Here is a 23,139-nt window from a genome sequence, read left to right on the forward strand (position 1 = left end):
AATACGATGTTTGAGGTGGTTCTGAAATTCAAGATGGCGACTTCCGGTTTCTTGATATTCCTTTAAAACCCTTACAATGTGGGTATTTTCGGAACGGGATTGATGAGTAAATGTCGGAAAACGATGTTTGAGGTGGTTCAGAAATTCAAGATGGCGACTTCCGGTTTCTTGATATTCCTTGAAAACCTTTGCAATGTGAGTAATTTCAGAACAGGATTGATGAGTAGATGTCGGAAAACGATGTTTGAGGTGGTTCTGAAATTCAAGATGGCGGCTTCCGGTTTCTTAATACTCCTTGAAAACCCTTACAATGTGAGTAATTTCAGAACGGAATTGATGAGTAAATGTCGGAAAACGATGTTTGATGTGGTTCTGAAATTCAAGATGGCGACTTCCAGTTTTTTTATATTTCTTTAAAACCCTTACACTGTGGGTATTTTCGGGACGGGATTGATGAGAAGATGTCGGAAAATGTGGGTATTTTCAGAACGGGATTGATGAGTAGATGTCGGAAAACGATTTTTGAAGTGGTTCTGCAATTCAAGATGGCGTAGGGTTTTAAGCAATATCAATAAACCGAAAGCTGCCATCTTGGATTTTGAAACGAGTGCAAACTTCATTTTCTTGCACTTACTCTTCACATCCGTTTCGAAAATAGTCGCATGATGGGCGGTTTCCACATTCATTACACAAAACTTTTTTTACGAAGTAAATATCAAATAACGTAAAATTTTTTTACGAACTACCTCTTTTTACAAACCCCCGTTTAGTTCGAGAATGGAGGTTTCGGTGTATAGGTATAGCAATCAGCGAAACAAAAAAATGTGATGACTCGAATTTAAGGATTTTCCCCTTGGAGCACAATTGCGAATCACTAGCTATTACAAAATGTAATTGAAATGCTCACCTCACTAGACGTTGGATTCTAAACGATATTTGAGGAAAACCCTTCAAATTGGAAGCAAACCATAAAAACCCCAAAAAATCTCCTGCTCAAATAATAAAAGTAACATCTGACTGTCTTTGGATCGAACATTTCCCATAGACACCGACAAGCAACGAGTAATTCCAGCAGGTAGCACACCTACCTTCCGACACAGGTCCCGACTGTTCCAGACGATATATTCATTGTACCCACGTGCCGCTAGGAAGCCACAACCTGTGGCTAGAACCTTAAGTATCACTTTCGCATGTTCGAAAAGACTTTCGAAGCTTCTAAGATCAGACTAAGGTTGAGGTATGGATGGTATGGAGAACCGCAACCCCCCCCCCCCCCCCCCATCAGACACCTGGTGGCGTACCGTCTTAAATATGGGAAAGTGCAGAAAACTCTAACACCTGCTGGCTTGTCTGATGCTTTTACCGCACCGAACGAAAACCGATGGGAATCGAAAAGAATGCCTACCACTCGCAAACGTTAGAAGCCGGCTGATGGCGTCGGGCTAAGTAAGTTACGAAGCAATTTAATTCTAGCTTTCGGAACGTACTCGGAGCGGTTCCCGGAGCACTAACGAGATACGATGTAGCAGCCGGCATCCACCGGTAGGTACGTGTACGTGGCATCGTGAAGATATCTATCTGAAGGCTGTGGGTTCGAATGCTGATGGTACGATGAAGTGGTGGTTAATACAATTGAATTATCATTATTGCCTCGCAGATTGCTTCGAGTTGAGAGTAGGAAGTACTACCTACTACAAACAGTACGGCGTACGAGGCGGTGCACCGGTGACGGTAGGAAATAATATCGTTGACTGGTCACCACATCAATGTCTATGAGGATTCTTACACTTGCAGAGTTTCTTCACGATAATGGCACACTGAACCACCGCTGACGTACATATATTAATCAGAACATTCTCATAATAGATTTAATTCCTTAGCATCCTCCTCCTCCTCCGCTTCAACCTTAAACGGAGATCCAAGACACAAATGCTGGGTGTGTTCATTAACTTAATTAAACACACTATTAAATTGATTAAACGAGCCATCCGTTTGTTCGTTTTATCGTGTCTATGGCCGGCTATCCAACTGGTAAACAATTGATTTTCGAAGACTGCTACCGAGAAGATTCAGTCAATAAATCTTCCGGGAGGATGCTTAAAATTCGAATCCATTCCGTTCCCCCATCGCGCGCCCCTAGCGTAGATTAAGAGAATCGCCCATTCTTAATGAAATAATTACTGTGATGAATTTCAGCTTAAATCTGCGTTCGTTTTAGAAAGGATAACCGAAATTTATAGCGGGATCCGATATAGAATTAAACTATTGATTCATTTTTATCCTTCCCGGCACCGAGACGGCAGCGGACTCTAAATCATTCAACCAAAGCATTATTATCAAACGAGAACGAGAAACTGCTTCCATTCGTTTAATCAGGCGGGCGGTGAGTCGTTGAACGACCGAAACATTTCCGCCTCCCTAATCCCGGGGAGGGCGGTTTCCGCTCAGGCGTTCCGAAATGACTCTTGTCAGGGCTGCCTGTCTGCCTGCCTGCGAAACATTTCGAGCAAGCAAAATATGTGCGTCGTTAGTAATAACGAGTGGTGTTAATACATAAAATATCACAACACATTCAATGCCGAGTGTACGCCAATTAGTCAAGACTCTGAAGCACTAAGCTATGCTCCGGCATTGCCACCATCCGTTCCGTGTTCAGCATGTGTACCGCATGTATCCGCATGATGACTCCTCGTAATGCGTAGAATGCCATCGGAGTGCCGCTCGCTCGCTCGCTGCGACCGACCCCCGCAAATGCTGCGAAAGTTGCTGCGATTCTGTCAAGCCGTGCGTTTATATTTCATAAGATCCGAGTGTTAAACGTAGACACTAAGAGTAAGCTTTCAAAATATAATAAAACACACCATCCGTCGTTTACCAAACAGGTTTCGGTTTCCCAGTAAGCTCTCTAGCGGCAATCGACGATGTGACCCTAAGCACATTTCTGCTTATGAATAATTCACATCACCCTTGACTCCCAGATCCGGTCTTTGTTTTCAGCCTCTTCCGCACAAAGGGCAGCCCACAGAGATTTCGTCTCTCAGCCGGAAATTAAAGATTAAATAGGTAACGCAATCTTTCTTCTGTTTGTTTTTTGTTCCTCTCCCTTTCTCTCTCTCTCATCTGTCGCATTCGTAGTCTCAACTTCCTCCGCCGGCCGCATTGTTTTTGATGCCAGAGTAAAAATACCGCCAAAACTCAAAATGTAATAATATTGCCGAAAAAAAAACAAGACAGGAAATAACATATTTTCGCAAAGCCACAGAGTGATCTGCTACCTCGGGGCGCCACCGCGTTGCACATTCGCAAGCAAACATCCGCCCGGGTTGAGCTGCGTTTGGAGGCGTCCAATTTCCTTCATTTCCCCCCGCCGGATTTTATCGCCCTCGATGTATTCATTATCCTGATTTCTGTTTCTGTTTTGATGTTTTTTATTTCAGTATGCAACTGCAATGGACATGCCCGACGCTGCCGTTTCAACATGGAACTGTTCAAGATGTCCGGTAGGATTTCGGGCGGTGTGTGTCTGAACTGTCGGCACGCGACCACCGGAAGGCACTGTCACTATTGCCGCGAGGGATACTATCGGGATGCAACGAAACCGATCACCCACAGGAAGGTTTGCAAACGTAAGTAGATTGATTCATTTTCACCCGATTCAGTAATAGTTTTTATCCTGTACATACATAAAATACATTCTGAGAAAATGCACTTTCTGTTTAACAGTCAGTCCACTCATCACCAGCATCAACCATAGCTTGATATCTCCGAGGCATACTTTCCAGTAAATGTGCGACGCATTCGAAGGGAAGCGCCTTCCAATGAGCCGAATTTTTCTGGAGAGTTGCTTCAAAGCGCAAACATGCTTTCCACGGAACTTCTGCTTGATGTAGGCGCGGATGTTTTCGATAGGATTTGTATCATACGATTGTGAAGGCCAATCAGTGACACTTGATGCGTTTTTCCCGTTTCCATTCAGTACATAGCCGGCCCCGGTGTTTGGGACCCAAGTAACCATATGCATTATATCACTGCACATTTACAATTTTAGTATAACATCGTAAATGTAGAAGCACATTAATTTAACATGCTTTGAAGTAGCGTGCATTGAATTTGCATTCAAAATATAATGAAGCATTATCTTACAACAGCTTTTTGTCATGCTTTATATTGGCATATAATGATATATTTTATTGCAATCAAACATTATCGATAACGCTGCATAGGAATTGAATTGCTATATTAAATCAATGCAAAATGGGTTGAAAAAAGAAGAAAAATTCTTCAACTTAAAGCTAGTCTAAATTTAGCTCTGTTTACAAATATAATATTTTTTTTTATTCAACAATATAATATAATTTTTCAGGCACACTGCTTATGCTCTAAGATGCCGGCTTTTTCTAATTTTAGTTAACGACTAACATAAAACTGTAATATTGGTGTTGAAATTGTCTATTCTCGAGAATCCAGCCTACAGCTGGCAATCCGCAGTGGTTGATGAACTGAATATAGCGTGTGTCTTCCAGATGACGTTGGTAAATATTTATGCTGGCCGCATCCTTTGGTCCGTATGGGTCCGCGGAAAACACCCCCAGGCTACGAAGACCCGGCGGGTGGCCCGCATGCTGGTCATCGATTGAAGCGGTCTTCCATTGGGGTTGATTGTTATGTTACGGAAGACAATAAAAGAGACATAGACTAGTAAATATTGTAGAAAAACGGGGTAAAAAGGGGATATGGGAACGAAATGCCTAGAAAACGACAGAGATCTAATTAGTTGACAACGAGATGGTGAAGAGACGGGGAAAGGGAGATCAGAAGAGTTAGTGACAACAAAAAGATCTAGTTAGTTCCAATGAAGATGGTGGACAGGACGAGGGGTCGATAGAATCGGGCGGATGTTAGTGTCGAACCTGCAGTTGGAGATTATTCTTAGCCATAGTTAAAATATCGTCAAGGAATGGGAGGAACTTTCTCTGCAAGATATAATAGATTACACTTGAATATGAATGTGTTTAAGGAATTGGTATATGAGAAGCATGTATGAACTATCCCGACTCGCCAACACATCCCGAACCGGAACCTCAGGCGGTCTACCTCGGGCCCTAAGGGATTCCAGTAGCTTCGACCTGGCGTCACGATACTCTACGCACGAACAAATATAATAGTTGTCGGTAAAACAGAAGTAAAATGTATTACCGACATTCGCTTACATAGCGCAGATAGCAGAATATGTACAGATTTATTTACAGAGAAGAGTGTATATTAAGGTGGGACAAAATATTGATATCAACTCCACCAAACTTTTCGTGTTCCTTTTGGGTCCCATAAGCATCTTGCAAAAGTTTAGCTCGATCGGAGAAACTATATTTTCGCGCCCGCGGTTTAAAGTTTGTATGGGATATGGGATTTAGTATGGAGAAATTCACTTTTAACAAAAAAAAATCGACTGGAAATCAACCTATGAACTCTAAAAATCAGTGCATGTGTTATTTTCGTAGGAAATTTATCGAACAGGAAAACTTTAGAAGACAGCAAAACAATCCGACATTTGTAGAAAATTAGAAGTAGAAAAATTAAAGAAAAACCGACTCAAGATCCGAACAATGGCTCACTCCTTAATATATCTAGCACCACTGCTGCTAGTGGTGCACACTTGATTTCGTTCGGTAATTCTTGCCTGTTTTGACGAGTTTTGAACAGCCGAACTACCGAATATTTCCATTCTACTGATTTATCAGCACAAATGAATATTTGTTGACAGCAGTACCTCAAGGTACCGCAGTGATAAAACGTGAATTTTACCGATAAAATCACCTACCGAGATTTGAACAGCTGAGATCGGTAATCCAATTTAAGTATGTGGTAATAAGATTGTGCTTTCTTTTATTATGCTATAACGGTTGATTTGAGTTGCTTGATGCCTTCTCAAAAGTTTCTCAGCTAAGTATGAGGATTATTTTTATGTGACAAGCCATGTTCCAAAACTCACTGTAAAGACACAAAAAAGTCTAAGTTTTTAATTTGAAGAAATAGGTTCCTGGAATCTTCTACAATATTTTAGATAAACTCAAATCCAAGAACTTTGCCGAATATATAAACTCTCTATTTCTTATAGTTTAGATATAAATGGTACTATTTTATAAAAACAAAAACACAATTTACATGACTTTTTATGTCTTCACAGTAAGCTTTGGAGCATGTTTTGTCACTTAAAAATAATCTTTATACTCTGCTGAATAACTATCGTGAAGACATCAAACAACTCGGATCAACCGTTATAGAACATTAAAAGGAAGTCACATCATATTACTTTCACTAGCAGCAGTGGTGCTAGATATATTAAGGAATAAGCCATTGTTTGGACCTTGTGACGGTTTTCCTTTAATAACTTTTTCTACAAATATCGGATTGTTTTGCGGTCTTCTAAAGTTTTCTTCCTCGTTAAATTTCCAACGAAAATATCACCTGCACTGATTTTTAGAGTTCATAGGTTGATCTCCAGCCGATTTTTTTGTTTAAAGTGAATTTCTTCATACTAAATCCCATACAAACTTCATACCTCGGGCGCGAAAATATAGTTTTTCCGATCGAGCTAAAATTTTGCATGGTGCTTATCGGACCCAAAAGGAAAACGAAAAGTTTGATGGAGCGAGAAAATAAACCTTTTCATCTTTTTCCCATACAATCTTGTCCCACCCTAGTGTATATGCTACCGGACTACAAATGCATTTTACCGTGACCCAAGGAGCAACTCCAGAAAATGAATATATACTAAAATATATATGGGGCGTTCCACACAAAATCAGCCACCCAAAAAAAAATTTGTTTCATCTACTGTCGGTAGAAAACTCGAAAATATTCGACACCTATTTTTTTATTTCAATATGGTACGTGGAATTTTCGAGATATGATTTTTTGAAATTTCGCGTTTTAAAAAGAGAGCCTTTTTCAACAGCCTACACTGTAAAATCTAATAAAGACACAAAAATTCGCCCAAGACATGAAATCTACGTCTTTTGCTTAGCTTTCGAATAAGCGATTCCATAAACCAACTTTTAAAGTTAGTTTCATGAAAAAAATTAATAAACGAATAAACAAATTTCAAACCTGGGTCTAATTTTTTTTTAGCTGAACAAAGAAGCCTTAGGGGCTTAACTCAATCTTGGCAAAGTTTCAGAGTGGACAGATTAATACTTTCGAAGTAGTGAATTTTTCAATAATGACCCGCACGCGCGGAACGTACCGCAGCGCTATTCGCTCGGATGCGGACTTAACTTATCGACATATGTCTATTTGTTTATTTGTTTATTTGTTTATTTGTTTATTTGTTTATTTGTTTATTTGTTTATTTGTTTATTTGTTTATTTGTTTATTTGTTTATTTGTTTATTTGTTTATTTGTTTATTTGTTTATTTGTTTATTTGTTTATTTGTTTATTTGTTTATTTGTTTATTTGTTTATTTGTTTATTTGTTTATTTGTTTATTTGTTTATTTGTTTATTTGTTTATTTGTTTATTTGTTTATTTGTTTATTTGTTTATTTGTTTATTTGTTTATTTGTTTATTTGTTTATTTGTTTATTTGTTTATTTGTTTATTTGTTTATTTGTTTATTTGTTTATTTGTTTATTTGTTTATTTGTTTATTTGTTTATTTGTTTATTTGTTTATTTGTTTATTTGTTTATTTGTTTATTTGTTTATTTGTTTATTTGTTTATTTGTTTATTTGTTTATTTGTTTATTTGTTTATTTGTTTATTTGTTTATTTGTTTATTTGTTTATTTGTTTATTTGTTTATTTGTTTATTTGTTTATTTGTTTATTTGTTTATTTGTTTATTTGTTTATTTGTTTATTTGTTTATTTGTTTATTTGTTTATTTGTTTATTTGTTTATTTGTTTATTTGTTTATTTGTTTATTTGTTTATTTGTTTATTTGTTTATTTGTTTATTTGTTTATTTGTTAATTTGTTTATTTGTTTATTTGTTTATTTGTTTATTTGTTCATTTGTTTATTTGTTTATTTGTTTATTTGTTTATTTGTTTATTTGTTTATTTGTTTATTTGTTTATTTGTTTATTTGTTTATTTGTTTATTTGTTTATTTGTTTATTTGTTTATTTGTTTATTTGTTTATTTGTTTATTTGTTTATTTGTTTATTTGTTAATTTGTTTATTTGTTTATTTGTTTATTTGTTTATTTGTTTATTTGTTTATTTGTTTATTTGTTTATTTGTTTATTTGTTTATTTGTTTATTTGTTTATTTGTTTATTTGTTTATTTGTTTATTTGTTTATTTGTTTATTTGATTATTTGTTTATTTGTTTATTTGTTTATTTGTTTATTTGTTTATTTGTTTATTTGTTTATTTGTTTATTTGTTTATTTGTTTATTTGTTTATTTGTTTATTTGTTTATTTGTTTATTTGTTTATTTGTTTATTTGTTTATTTGTTTATTTGTTTATTTGTTTATTTGTTTATTTGTTTATTTGTTTATTTGTTTATTTGTTTATTTGTTTATTTGTTTATTTGTTTATTTGTTTATTTGTTTATTTGTTTATTTGTTTATTTGTTTATTTGTTTATTTGTTTATTTGTTTATTTGTTTATTTGTTTATTTGTTTATTTGTTTATTTGTTTATTTGTTTATTTGTTTATTTGTTTATTTGTTTATTTGTTTATTTGTTTATTTGTTTATTTGTTTATTTGTTTATTTGTTTATTTGTTTATTTGTTTATTTGTTTATTTGTTTATTTGTTTATTTGTTTATTTGTTTATTTGTTTATTTGTTTATTTGTTTATTTGTTTATTTGTTTATTTGTTTATTTGTTTATTTGTTTATTTGTTTATTTGTTTATTTGTTTATTTGTTTATTTGTTTATTTGTTTATTTGTTTATTTGTTTATTTGTTTATTTGTTTATTTGTTTATTTGTTTATTTGTTTATTTGTTTATTTGTTTATTTGTTTATTTGTTTATTTGTTTATTTGTTTATTTGTTTATTTGTTTATTTGTTTATTTGTTTATTTGTTTATTTGTTTATTTGTTTATTTGTTTATTTGTTTATTTGTTTATTTGTTTATTTGTTTATTCGTTTAGTTGTTTATTTGTTTACCGCCTTCGATTATACCGGTTCTCGGATTTCGGTTTCGGAAATACTGGAAATAGCTTTCTCAGTCATTTTGATTTCTTAGAGATGGCCTGACCGATCTGAGAACTGTTTCATTCTTATGGTTATAAGAGCTTATGCACAATTTTTTTTGGAATTAAAAATGCCTTACTCTTCACTATACGGAGCCGGGTGTCAATAATTAATTCCAAAAAAAAAAAGCAGTGTAACGTTTTTCTGTTATAATTTTGAACGATAATAACTCAGTCATTTGTTGATAGATTATTATAATTTAGCTTCCAATCGATTCGGAAACATTCAACTTTAACATGTATGGCAACATCGTTTCAGTAATTTAATAGCATACCATTGAAAAATTGGTTTGAATCGACCTATGTTTAAACTAGCCAATCACAGCGTGCCACCATGATGTCATCCGTTTCAATTCTATGGCACGGCCGACGGTTTTGGTCGTTGCTTACTCCTCGAATTCCGTTTAGTAGTAATTCTGTTTCGATCGGGTATTTCAAACTTTGGGTGCGTTCTGAAAGTTCAACTGTTAATGAGCCCAAATTACGCAAGTTTTTAATGATTTAACCCAGTGAAATTTGTCAGCCGGAATCGCTCCGATTATCGAACCGATTAATCACGTTCCTCTATAATCATATGATAAAACAGGAAACACTTTCTATCGTTTTACTTATACTGGTGAAAAAACCGACTATCTTCAAAATCTGTATAAAATCCGTATTTTGCTAAATCTTCATAAAATTCAGTGAATTTTGCCGGTGTTCCTCAAAATACAGCGGAGTAATCTCTCAAATTTTATTTGAAACAAAACGGTTTGTTGCACGACCCGCGTAAAACACGATTCGTGTGTATTGGCTTGAAAACTATTTCCTTGGCATTGTGGCATTAGAGACACTCGGCAGTTTTACCGCATTTGTTGACAGACGTATCTCTTTTCGACTATAAATCTAACTGCCCCAAGATACAACGGGCACCAACCTATCGTACCGACCATTCCACACACACTCAATCGGTTCTGGTGAGTTTCGCGCTTCAAGTCGTTATTTTTCGTCGTCCGGCAATTAGAGATGAAAAAAGTTGCGCTGGTAATAATTACACAGGTTTGGGAAATAACCGACTGATTTATTGACTAGAATAATTAGCCTCTTTGCGCTCCTTTGAACTTGACTGTAGGGCTGGTAAGACAGTTTTCCCCCGAACCTCGCACCTCACACGGGGATTGCGCCAACAAGTGAACATGGAGCTGCAACGACGATGACGACATAATTGAGCAAGGTGTGGAGTCCCAAACGGTTTGCCCCGAAGCGAAGACTACGCTGTGGTTCGACCGACTTCAGTTGGTTAGACGTGGAATAGTTGCGGCATCATGACTAATTCAGTAATTGTAGAATGCGTTCGATTTATTATCGGAAATTATAGGACAATTATTCCGATGACAGTTATGAGGCTGTTGGGCCGCATTCCGTGAACGAGATTTTGATGTTGGTACTTCAAGAAGGCAGTGAATAGGCAGGTGTTGCAGCTAAACACAAACTAATATCAACGACAGTGATGTTTGAAAAAAATTAGAAAATTACATTGAAGTAACTTTCGAATTAGACGACCACAGAAATAGTGTACAAGATTTAATTTCAGAGCCACCAACAAAAAGGTTTACTAATGAAGGGAAAATATTCTGAATCTAATCTAACACATTATATATTTCAATCAACATGTGTGAAGATATCAATCTTGAGTCCGATTGGTTTCTCCATGCCTGGAACAAAACGTGTGCGAATTTTTAATCGGACTATGTGAAATTTGATGACCCGCTACATATTTCTGGAATTGCTCAAGTGGGTCGTGTCGTTCCCACCTTAACTGCTGCTCAAACTGTTTGATCCTATTTTTAACGTTTCGTCTTCGACTCGTCAGTGCAGAGCAGTTCAAATTAAATTGCTCAGTGCAAAAACTCAAGCAATAATGACATTACTTTCAGTTAGCTTCAATCGAAAACGACATTTAATTCAACTCATTAAATTTCTTCTAGAATATTTAACATTTTCGCCGTTCGATAATATTTCAGCAAATAAGCATAAATCAATTTGTTTTACATAAATTCTGGGAGTTGTCATCGACTGTTGCTCTGAATAATTTTGAAAAATATAAGAGTACGGAAAAAACACAGTATGCAGTATATAATCAACTCACAATTGCCGAACTTCGGTATTTAATCAGGACAATTAACTATCAAACCGCAAATACTTTGTAGAAAGAACGTGAAATTTGTGAAAACCAGTTGAAACGAATGATTTTTTGTCTGAGTTTAGATGATTATTAAGGTGCTTAAGCTATGTTTAGGAAGCACACTGAAGTCTTTTTTATGCGAGTTTACGTACCGCATAACTCTGAAAATTCGCATAAAAACCGCATAAAAAAGACCGTAGTGTATATTATTTTAAATTATCAGTAAGGTTTGTTTTTAACATAGCAAAATATTTAACCTGACACGTATTTATTGTAAAAACATATTTCGCATTTTAAATCGGAAAGATCGATCTTAAAAATCGAATAAAGTTGATTTTTATAATTTTCTCAAAAAATTGAAAAACAACCCACATTATGTGGTTCGCCGATTTGACAGGTTTACTGGAATGAGTGTTGGAGTTACCATGTTTGTCCAACGGCAAATAAAAATCGATGAACAAATAAACTTCTTTAAAGGCGATTTGAAAAAACTCACAAGATATCTATCGGAATTTTTCTAAATAGGGAACTTAAATACAAAACTTGTCCAGTGGAATGTGGGCAAAATAATCGTAATGGAAAAATACTTCATAATCAACTCTCTGTTGATTATTTTACAGTTTTTTTTCCCAGTAATCCAACTTGCTCCTGTTCCGTGAGAAACCCCTATACAATCGATCTGGTTCTAACAAATCGTCGTCAGATTTGTAGTGAACTGATTACTCATGCTGACTCAGATCATCTTCCTGTAATATTCAGAGTTTCCAAAGAAAACCATAGCTTATTTGGAAAGTTCAATATTTAACTATCATAGAGCTGATTAGATTGAATACAGATCACGCACTGAAAATCATGCGAATCAAGAAATTGTTTAAACAATTTCCGCTAACATCGATACAGTAATAGATCATGTGAGAATCATTACATAAATGAAGCTAGGAGTCTTTCAGTTGCCAAAGTTTCAATTCTCCTATCATCGATGACAATCTTCAACTGCTCATTCGTTTGATGTTCGTCGAAGACAATATCAACGTTTTCGCGATCCTACTACAATCGGGGATTTACAAAAAGTGCGGCTGTGTAATGTCAGAGACAGTGCGGTAAAATTTCATTTTCAATCGAATAATATAAGATGAAAACGAAATTTATGGCCGCTGACCGTCAGCATATCCCTACTAATTCATTTAACTTTTGCTGCCATTTTCAAGTGAAGCTCCCGGAATTCATCGTCAGTTGAATAATCGTATTTAGTCATTTGAAGTTTTGCTTGCTCAGTTTCGAGTGCTAAGTAGTCTACCTGCTTCAATGCCTTCGCTCTTGGTAGTAAGCAAATTCGAACGAATAGAATTATAAATGGAGTAAAGTATTAAAAATGAAAACTGAAGGAGGAAACAATTAATTTATGTGTATTCTGTGATAGATATTTCAGCAATCTGGTTTGTCTTTCATCTATTATCCTGAACCAATTGGAATGTTTACATGAACCTCATTTGAAGGCCGCTCTCACACTATTGAAAGAGATATTTTGTTACTTCAAGAGATCAACTGACGGTGGTTAAACTGAGCCTCGATTGAAGAGAAACGATTGATGACTGAATGCTGCCCGTTCGGGCCGTCAGCAAACATTGTGTGTGTCAGAGAGTGAAGTTCACTGCATTCGCGAGATCGTCAATGTGTTCCACATTCAGTTTCAATTGAATTGAATGAAGTTTTACAGCACTGGTCAGAGACATAACTGGATGTCGTGGATACGAATAAAACTGACACGATTTCTTTACACTTTCGAATTCGAATTGATAGTTGATCGATTGTGTGAATTGTGAAACTTTCCCCCTATTCACTACCAAAATTTTAAACGGTTTTTGACGTCGATTATCTCATTTCGAATTTGTATATTTCATTGAAAGAAACTATCAAGATGCTGTACAGGATTCAGCGAAAAGTGCACGAAGCATTTTATTATTTTGAGTTCTCACTAAACTGATGATTCTTACCTTCGATTTGCAAAGAAGAAATCTTTACAGTTCTTCAGATAACATTTAGAGCTATTAGAACGGCTGATGTTATATAATGTTGTCCACTTTTCGTTTCTCGTTTTCTTTCTCTCCAATGCAAACGATCAGCAGCTGACGCAATCGTTCTTGCTTGAATTGAAATTAGCTTTGCGTACAAACCGACACATCCACTCGCAGTGCCAAATGATGCGAAACTGATTTAATGCGTCTTCTCGCCTTGACGACCGGAAGACAAATGAGAACTACGACCTGAGAAGGTGCGCTCTCCGAAGCCGCTGTTTGAATGCGTCTGCTCGCCCCGATCGATTTTCGACCACGGTTTCCCTTTTATAACGTTTAGTTGAAGATATGTGCCTGACTACCTCAAAATCGCCGTTCTTTGCGCGAAAAACCCAAGCGAAAGTAACTAGTTTTCCGCGTTGTTTTCGAATTTTCAGAAAACTCAGTTAATTTTTGAGTTGTTTGTGATTATCTCACACTGTTCAAAATATTATCCTAAAAAGATCCCCGTGTTAAACAAAAAAAGTCAAAACCAAAGACTGTGCCTCCTGGTTTGTCAAATTCACAAACCAATCCAGGATCTAGCACAGAAAAAGGTAATAATCCTGTGGGCTCCATTTCACAGCCACCAACAGGATTACTGAACATTTGGGAATTGTTGAATGGATTTTCTCAGCATTCAATATATCTGAACCCTTAAAGACCCTCATAATGGCATTCCTTCCAATAGCTAGAAATTTTTTGAAGCAGTTATCAGCTCAATGGCCAATTGTCTCAGGTTTTGTATCTTTTGATGGATAATTTATCACCCGCCGCAAATGATACAATCACTGTCCTGCAGTGGAATTGTCGAAGCATCATGCCAAAACTTGATTCATTTAAAATTTTATTGCATAGTCAAAAATGTGATGTATTTGCTTTATGCGAAACATGGCTTACTTCAAACATAGCTTTAAATTTTAATGATTTTAACATTATACGTCTCGATAGAGACTCTCCGTATGGTGGAGTGCTTTTGGGAATTAAGAAATGCTGTTCCTTTTATAGATTAAACATCCCTTCAACTTCTAGTATAGAAGTTGTTGCTTGCCAAATAAACATTAAAGGCAAAGATATTTGCATAGCTTCGGTTTATATTCCTCCAAAAGCACAAGTTGGACAGCGACAGCTTAATGAAATGGTTGAAGCCCTTCCTGCTCCACGATTGATTCTGGGGGATTTAAATTCGCACGGCATGATGTGGGGTTCCGTTTACAATGATAGCAGATCATCTTTAATACAAAACATTTGTGACAATTTTAGCATGACGGTATTAAATATGGGTAGCATGACACGGATCCCAAGACCTCCTGCACGCCCAAGTGCATTAGATCTATCTCTTTGCTCAACATCAATTCGACTAGATTGCACCTGGAAAATATTGCCTGATTTACACGGTAGCGATCATTTACCAATCATCATCTCAATTAGCTGTAACAAATGTATTGCTAATTCAGCTAGTATTCCATATGATTTGACAAAAAATATCGACTGGATTAAATACCAAAGTAGAATCTCTAGTATTTTGAATTCAATGGAAGAGCTCCCTCCACTTGAAGAATATGACTTCCTCGTTTGTTCGATTCTGGAGGCCGCAGAACAATCCCAAACTAAACGCTTTCCTGGGCCAACGACTAACAGAAGGCCTCCCAACCCCTGGTGGGACAAAGAGTGCTCAGAGGCTAAACTCGCAAAACAAAATGCTTGCAAGACGTTTCTAAAACGGGGAGGAGGAACTCCTCAGAATTTTGAAAAACTTATGGTTTTAGAAACCAAGTACAAGAGCATACTTCGAGCCAAAAAATGTAGCTATTGGAGACATTTTGTCGAAGGTTTGTCAAGAGAAACCTCAATGAGCACTCTTTGGAATACGGCCAGACGAATGAGGAATCGTAACGTGGGCAATGAGAGTGATGAATACTCGAACCGATGGATATTTGACTTTGCTAGGAAAGTTTGCCCAGATTCTGTTCCTACGCAGAGCATTATACGGGAATCTCCTCCAAATAATGGTTTTATTAATAACCCATTTTCAATGATGGAATTTTCTATAGCACTCTTGTCTTGTAACAATAACGCCCCTGGGTTGGACAGAATTAAATTCAACTTGGTGAAGAATCTGCCCGACCTCGCAAAAAGACGTTTGTTGGAATTGTTCAACAAGTTTCTTGAGCAAAATATTGTTCCACCTGACTGGAGACAAGTGAAAGTTATCGCCATTCAAAAGCCGGGGAAACCAGCTTCCAATCACAACTCATATAGACCCATTGCGATGTTGTCCTGCATCAGAAAATTGTTCGAAAAAATTATTCTACGACGTCTCGACACTTGGGTCGAGACGAACGGTTTGTTGTCAGATACTCAGTTTGGCTTCCGTAGAAATAAAGGGACGAATGATTGCCTTGCATTACTTTCGTCTGACATCCAAATTGCCTTCGCTCAAAAGCAACAAATGGCATCTGTATTTTTAGACATTAAAGGAGCATTTGATTCAGTTTCCATTGATGTTCTTTCAGACAAGCTTCACCAAAATGGACTCCCAGCGGTTATAAATAATTATTTGCACAACCTTTTGTCAGAGAAACACATGCATTTTTCACATGGCGATTTGGCAACACTCAGAAATAGTTACATGGGTCTCCCGCAAGGCTCATGCCTCAGTCCGCTCCTCTATAATTTTTACGTAAATGACATTGACAGCTGTCTAGTAACCCCATGTACACTAAGACAATTGGCAGATGATGGCGTGGTTTCAGTTACTGGACCCAAAGCTATTGATCTGCATAAACCATTGCAAGATACCTTAGATAACTTGTCCGATTGGGCTGTTCATCTTGGTATCGAATTCTCTGCGGAGAAAACAGAGTTAGTCGTCTTTTCAAGAAAGCATGATCCCGCGCAGCTTCAGCTCCATATGATGGGAAGAATGATCCAACAGGTTTTAACTTTTAAATACCTCGGGGTGTGGTTCGATTCCAAATGCACGTGGGGAGGACACATTAGGTTTCTGATAACAAAATGCCAACAAAGAGTAAATTTTCTTCGAACAATAACAGGATCTTGGTGGGGTGCTCATCCGGAAGATCTAATAAAATTGTATCAGACAACGATACTTTCAGTGATGGAATATGGATGCGTTTGCTTTCGTTCCGCTGCAAACTCTCATATTATCAAACTGGAGCGAATTCAGTATCGTTGTTTGCGAATTGCTTTAGGGTGCATGCATTCGACACATACAATGAGTCTTGAAGTTCTGGCGGGAGTCTTCCATTAAAAGATCGATTTTGGGAGCTTTCATCACGCCTGCTAATAAGATGTGAGGTGCTGAATCCCATGGTAATTAATAATTTCGAACGACTAGTCGAGCTTCGATCTCAAACAAAATTCATGACAGTATATTTTAACCATATGTCACAGGAAATCAACCCTTCAAGATATATTCCTATCCGTGTCAGCCTCCTAAATGTCCCTGACTCAACTTTATTTTTCGATACATCCATGCAGCGCGAAGTGCGTGGAATCCCGGATCATCTACGTTCGACGAAAATCCCAAAAATATTTTCAAGTAAGTTCAGGCATATTGACTCTGAGAAAATGTTTTACACGGACGGATCGCGAATTGAAGAAGCGACAGGGTTTGGTATGTTCAACAATAATGTTTCGGCCTCATTTAGGCTTCAAGAACCTGCATCTGTTTATATAGCAGAGCTAGCAGCAGTTCAATATAGTTTGAGTGTAATCGTCACATTAATTCCAAACCATTATTTCCTCTTCACAGATAGTCTGAGTGCAATTGAAGTCATTCGCTCAAACATGACTGGCAAGACTGAACCGTTTTTCCTGGGCAAAATAAAACAGTGCCTGAACGACATATTGAACAATAATTATCTAATCACTATAGTCTGGGTCCCGGCTCATTGCTCCATTCCTGGCAATGAAAGAGCCGATATTTTAGCCAAACGTGGTGCTATTGAGGGTGAAATTTATGAGAGACCAATTGCTTTCAACGAATTCTATAGCTCGTCTCGCCAAAGAACACTTGCCAGCTGGCAAGCTTCTTGGGATAAAGATGATCTGGGTCGGTGGATGCACTCAATTATTCCGAAAATATCGACAAAGGCATGGTTCAGGGGACTGGATGTGAGTAGAGATTTCATTCGTGTGATGTCTAGACTCATGTCCAATCACTACACGTTAGATGCACATCTCCTTCGAATTGGGCTCTCCGAGACTAATCATTGTGCTTGTGGCGAAGGTTATCGAGATATTGATCATGTCGTTTGGACATGCGTGGAGTATCGTGATGTCAGATCTCAACTAATAAATTCTTTGCGTACCCAAGGTAGACTATCCAATATCCCAGTTCGAGACATTCTTGCTTGTCGTGACCTTTCATACATGAAACTTATTTATCATTTCATAAAGAAAACTGGAGTTTCAATTTAATAAAGGCCCCTTTCAAGACTTAGTTCTGATCCCAGCTGCGTCCATGAGTTCAACCAATAGCTAAATTAGAATAAAAATTATGTAATGATACAAACAAACTCGAAACAGTTTATGAAATTATCAACAAAATGTCTGAAAATAACAGCTTATTTTATAATTTATAGAAGTTAATCGTTTGGTTCAAATAATATTTCCGAGTAGATTTCATAATTAATGACGAGTTACCTAAGATGATATTTAAGCTATAAGAGAATATGTTGTAATAAATTTAAAACGTTGTGACTATGTTAGAATTAAATTAGGATAAGAATATTATGTAAAAGTGATGCTACGGCGAAGAAAAACTTATGTAAACTGCCTTAAGAAATAAACGTATTTATGAAAAAAAAAAAAAAATATTATCCTAAATTCCTGATCATATTTTTGATGAAATAGTGAAAGAATGATGTTGCTGCCATTAATAAAGACTGTCCCAGAAAGTATGGACGCACTTTGATTTCGCTGTAAATAATTCACAAGTGTTAGATATTCAAATTTTATTCGATATACTGATAATATTAGACTACAACAACAGAATACTATTCTCAACATTTGCTACTTAGCCATTGTAGACTAGCTGGCGCACCTTCTTGCAAACGTTCTTCATTAAATTCCGTACAGGCTTCTTAACGACAAGTTTTGACACTTTTTTTCCAATCTTTCTCGAACTGTTGAATGGTTTCGGCTGCCGAGACATGTTTCCTAAGATATGCCTTCGTTAATGCCCAAAATTCCTCAATTGGTCGAAGTTGTGGGCAATTTGGTGGATTCATGTCTGTTGGGACGAAAGTGACATTTTTGGTAGTGTACCATTCTACCTTTGATTTCGAGTAGTGGGAAGAAGCAAGATCTGGCCAGAAGACAACAGGATCCTTGTGGCTTCGAATCATGGGTAGAAGTCGTTTTTGTAAACATTCCTTGATGTATATTTCGCTGTTCATTGAAGCAGTGGTGATGAAGGGTTTCGAAATCTTACCGCAGCTACAAATTGCTTGCCAGACCATAACTTTCTCACCAAATTTTTCGACTTCAATCGATATCTCAGACTGGTTTAACACTTGCCCTTCTCGCACCGTATAATATTGTGGTCCCGGCAAGGATTTGTAATCGAGTTTCACGTAGGTTTCTTCGTTCATGATTATGCAGTTCAAATTTACAGCAAGAATCGTATTGTACAGCTTTCGAACCCTTGGCCTGATTGATGCTTCTTGTTTCGGACTACGTTTTGGTTGTTTCTGCTTCTTATAGGTTCGAAGATTCAAACGTTCTTTAGTACGAAGAGCATTCGACTTCGAAGTGCCCACTTTTTTGGCCACATCCCGAACTGAAACCTCTTTCTTTTGCTCGAACGCCTTCAGTAGTGTTAGCAGGACCTTTTTTTCGACCCGTTTTCGGTTTATCCTCAAAGGTGTTATCCTCACCGAACTTCCTGATTGCATTTCGCACGATTTTTCCACTTACTCCTTCCATTTTTGATATTTTTCTCAGTGACGGTCCGGGTTCTGTGCACCATTTGTACACAAATTTTTGACGTTGTTCTGCTAAAAGTCCACGCATTTCGAAACAAAGTAATGAAAACGAATAAACAACTGCACAAGTGGTTAGAGAAGTGTGTACAACAGGGCGCAGATTCTGAACCATTGCGAAATGGCAGCGGTTTTTGGTTGCGTCCATACTTTCTGTGACAGTCTTTACAAGTCGAGATATCCACGATTAATGACATTACTGAGACAAATTTTGATGAAATCAAGTCAATTATTGGGAAAATTAAAAACATGACGGCTCCTGGTAATGATGGAATCTTTGATATTCTTAAGAAAAATCTTCCCGATTTTGCCTTGAGACTCTTGGTCTAAATTTTCAACAAGTGGTTTTGCAATAGCTTACTATCCTAAAAGATGGAAAAACACTAAAGTAATTCCTATCTTAAAACTGATAAAAACCCACCAGAAACATCAAGTTATCGACCAATTAGTTTACTTTCTTCTATCAATAAACTTTTTGGAAAAACTATCTTGTTGAGGATAAATTTACAAAGCAGTACAAATTCTAACAACAGCATCTTAAACTGATACAAATTTTCTCCCCAATTTTTCAATCCTGTTCAATGAATTCAAGAACTTGAAACACTTCCCAAATGCATCCGCTATCCTTCCAAATGTGTACAACATCAAACGGGAAATGGAAAACCCTTGTCCCGGAAAGGATTTTCGCTTTCATTCGGTTTATACTCGTAGCATGAGCGGATCCCGTTCAACATTATTTCTTCCAACTCATCGTCTCGGCTCAGAATGGTACGTAAATCGCACCTCCAAAAGTAGGAACTGAATAAGCACGGATATAGTTCCACCGGAGGGAATAAAACAAAAAAAAAGTTGAAAAATACCTGTAATAAATTATTAATCATCTTCTGTACACTTGCCAGAAAAGCACCATCCGTCACCCGGGAAGGATGCAAGTGACTCATGCAAACAAGAAGACATGCACCCCCCTCCGGTTTCTGCTTACCAAAAGAGCAAAAATACAACACTGTGCGGGGAATGAATTCTACCAGACAGCCATCAAACTGAATCCCTCACTGTCGGTAAGTCCCCGTCGCGCGGGACGGGAAGCCTCGCTGCTTATCACTTTCTTAAATCCCCAGCGGATATCCTCGTTCCTATACCACCAATCCGGTCGCCGGCAAACGGAGCGGATCAGTTCATCTGGGGAGGAATTCGCCATGTATCGTTTTATGGAGGTTGTGGTTGATCATTTGATATTTGCAAGCTCATTGCGGTTGATGAAATTTCAGCTTTGCTCTGGGACTGCGAAGCAGCGCCGGTGCGTTGAAAAGGTCAAATTTGATGGGCGTGTAGTCGTCGTAGTCGTAAAAGTGTATGCCAGCGATTGTAGGTAGCAGAGAGAAAATTCAAAGAGCCTAGAAGGCTCCCCACAGGAATCGACACCGATGCGTGCTGGTGACTTTGAGGTTGATTGAATTTTCTCGGTGCGGTTCCGTTGTCCACCGTTTGCGCAATTTACGGAACACGGAACGGATCGTCCGACTTCAGTTGCGGCCCATTACTAGAATATATCGTATTCTCTAATTATATCTCACCCAATGCGCTGTTCCGCTAAACGGATAATAATAAACCGCAAAGTTTTACGACCGCAGTAGAACAGAGACACTGAGCCGAGGATCGAGCGTCTTCTCCCGTGATTTATTTCAATTGGTCCTAATGGAGATGAATCATAAATTTTGCAAAGTGCAGTTGCAGTCACAGTTTGCCTCTCGCTTGATCTCAATCATAGACGGACACAGTAGCGGCAGCCAGTCATAATTCATCGGTATTAAGTGTGAAATTATCTGCTCATCAGCTTTATTGACTCAACTTCTCGAGCTCGAGTATTTTGCGGTTTGGCAAAAGTTCTCGATGGGAAACAGCGTATCAATTGCATCTGAAATAATTGCAGTTTACCCGTGCGATCCGGTCGTTAAATGACATCTTTTGGTTTGGTTTATAATTGTGCGAAGTTATTCATCATTTGCACTGGAGAGCGTTCAATTTTTAGAGTTCTACATATCGTTTATGTCCACTAACTCGGTAATATTTAGAAATAAACCCAATTACTTGTCAATGTACATTGCTATGAGGAGGAGATACAGACAAGCGATCAAGCACTGATTTCTGCATCAAGTTCTCAATAAGCGGCCCTTACACGTGACAATATTATTGTCAATCCAAAGTATTGTCAATACCGTCAATCCAATTGACTTGGTAACTTGAGTCCGCATTTTTCGAGCAAATCAAGCGTTTGAAGCTTCAAATATTGCAACTGAACATTGAAACATTGAGAGAAGAGCTCATTGCACATATTTGACCGTTTCTTCTCTGGAGAGAAAGTATTGTCGGATTGATGAGCAGTTTTGATTTTTTGACAATATGTTCGTCAATCCAATGAAGTTTCCATTACACGATCAAAAGTATTGTCAATACTCTTTGTATTGACAATAATATTGTCTCGTGTAAGGGCCGCTATAAGTTTCAAATCATCCGGTCGTCAATACTAGCATGCGATGCAGCTCAATGGCTGCTTTTGATCCAATTTTATGTCAGAATCAGAGATGTCAGGTAAAAATTTCAAATATCTGCAGACAGCAGAGATGCCAGGTAAAAATTTCAAATGTCTGCAGACAGGGTCTGTTAATCTGAAAAAAAAATCTGCAGTCAGCAAGTATGTCTTGCTGGCAGCAATTTCTCTATAAAGTATGACACGCAAAACTGACTTGACGAGGAAAAAAAAAAAAAAAAGGTCGCGGAAATTTCAATTATAGACCAAAGTCTGCGATAATTTCGAAAGTCTGCAAAAGTCTGCGAGAATTTCAAAAGTCAGCAAAAGTCTGCACAACAAAATATGTCTGCAGCACTATACCCCAAATCTGCAGATTTACAGACAAATCTGCAGACCTGGCATCTCTGGCAGACAGGGTCTGAAATCTGAAAAAAATCTGCAGGCAGCAAGTATGTCTTGCTGGCAGCAATTTCTCTATAAAGTATAGTGGTTTTCAGCTTGACATAAGCTGCCCTTACACGAGTCAATATTATTGTCAATACAAGGAGTATTGACAATACTTTTGATCGTGTAATGGGAACTTCATTGGATTGACGAAAATATTGTCAAAAAAATCAAAACTGCTCATCAATCCAACAATACTTTCTCTCCAGAGAGAAACTGTTAAATATGTGCAATAATCTCTTATCTCTATATTTTAATATTCATTTGCAATATTTGAAGCTCCAAACGCTTGATTTTCTCGAAAAATGCGGACTCCAGTTACCAAGTCAATTGGATTGACGGTATTGACAATACTTTGGATTGACAATAATATTGTCACGTGTAAGGGCTGCTATAGAATGCGACGGAATCGTCGCAGGATTGCGAAATAATGAGCGTCAGAACCACTGATGCCAGGTTTGCGGATTGGTATGTAAATTTGCAATTTCGTTTGTTAGCAGACTTTGCAATTAAGCCGACTTTTTTGCAGATTTTCGAAATTTTTATAAACAATCGTCCATTTTAATGACTTTTGCTATTACTGTAGGGTTTTCGTTTGGTTTTTTCGTCATACTTCTAAATATTGAGGTCGCATAGGACCATTTCTAATACGCAGACGCCTAAAATTTCACCTGGCATCGCTGCCAGAGAATTGGACAGTTTTTTTAACCCCTTCGCTGTCTGTTGTATTGAAATTAACTA

General features: G+C 37.2%; 1 protein-coding gene across 3 annotated transcripts in view; it reads left to right on the forward strand.

The window, feature by feature from the left end:
• LOC131425836 (netrin-B) overlaps positions 1-23,139 on the forward strand; it is a 203,329-nt gene that overhangs the window by 74,590 nt on the left and 105,600 nt on the right. For all 3 annotated transcript variants that reach the window (XM_058588055.1, XM_058588053.1, XM_058588054.1), the window contains one exon: positions 3,438-3,626. In XM_058588055.1, coding sequence (XP_058444038.1) covers positions 3,438-3,626 — 189 coding nt within the window. The remainder of the gene's footprint in view (positions 1-3,437; positions 3,627-23,139) is intronic.

This window comes from Malaya genurostris, chromosome 1, assembly GCF_030247185.1.
Source record: "Malaya genurostris strain Urasoe2022 chromosome 1, Malgen_1.1, whole genome shotgun sequence".
In the NCBI taxonomy this organism is placed as follows: domain Eukaryota; kingdom Metazoa; phylum Arthropoda; class Insecta; order Diptera; family Culicidae; genus Malaya; species Malaya genurostris.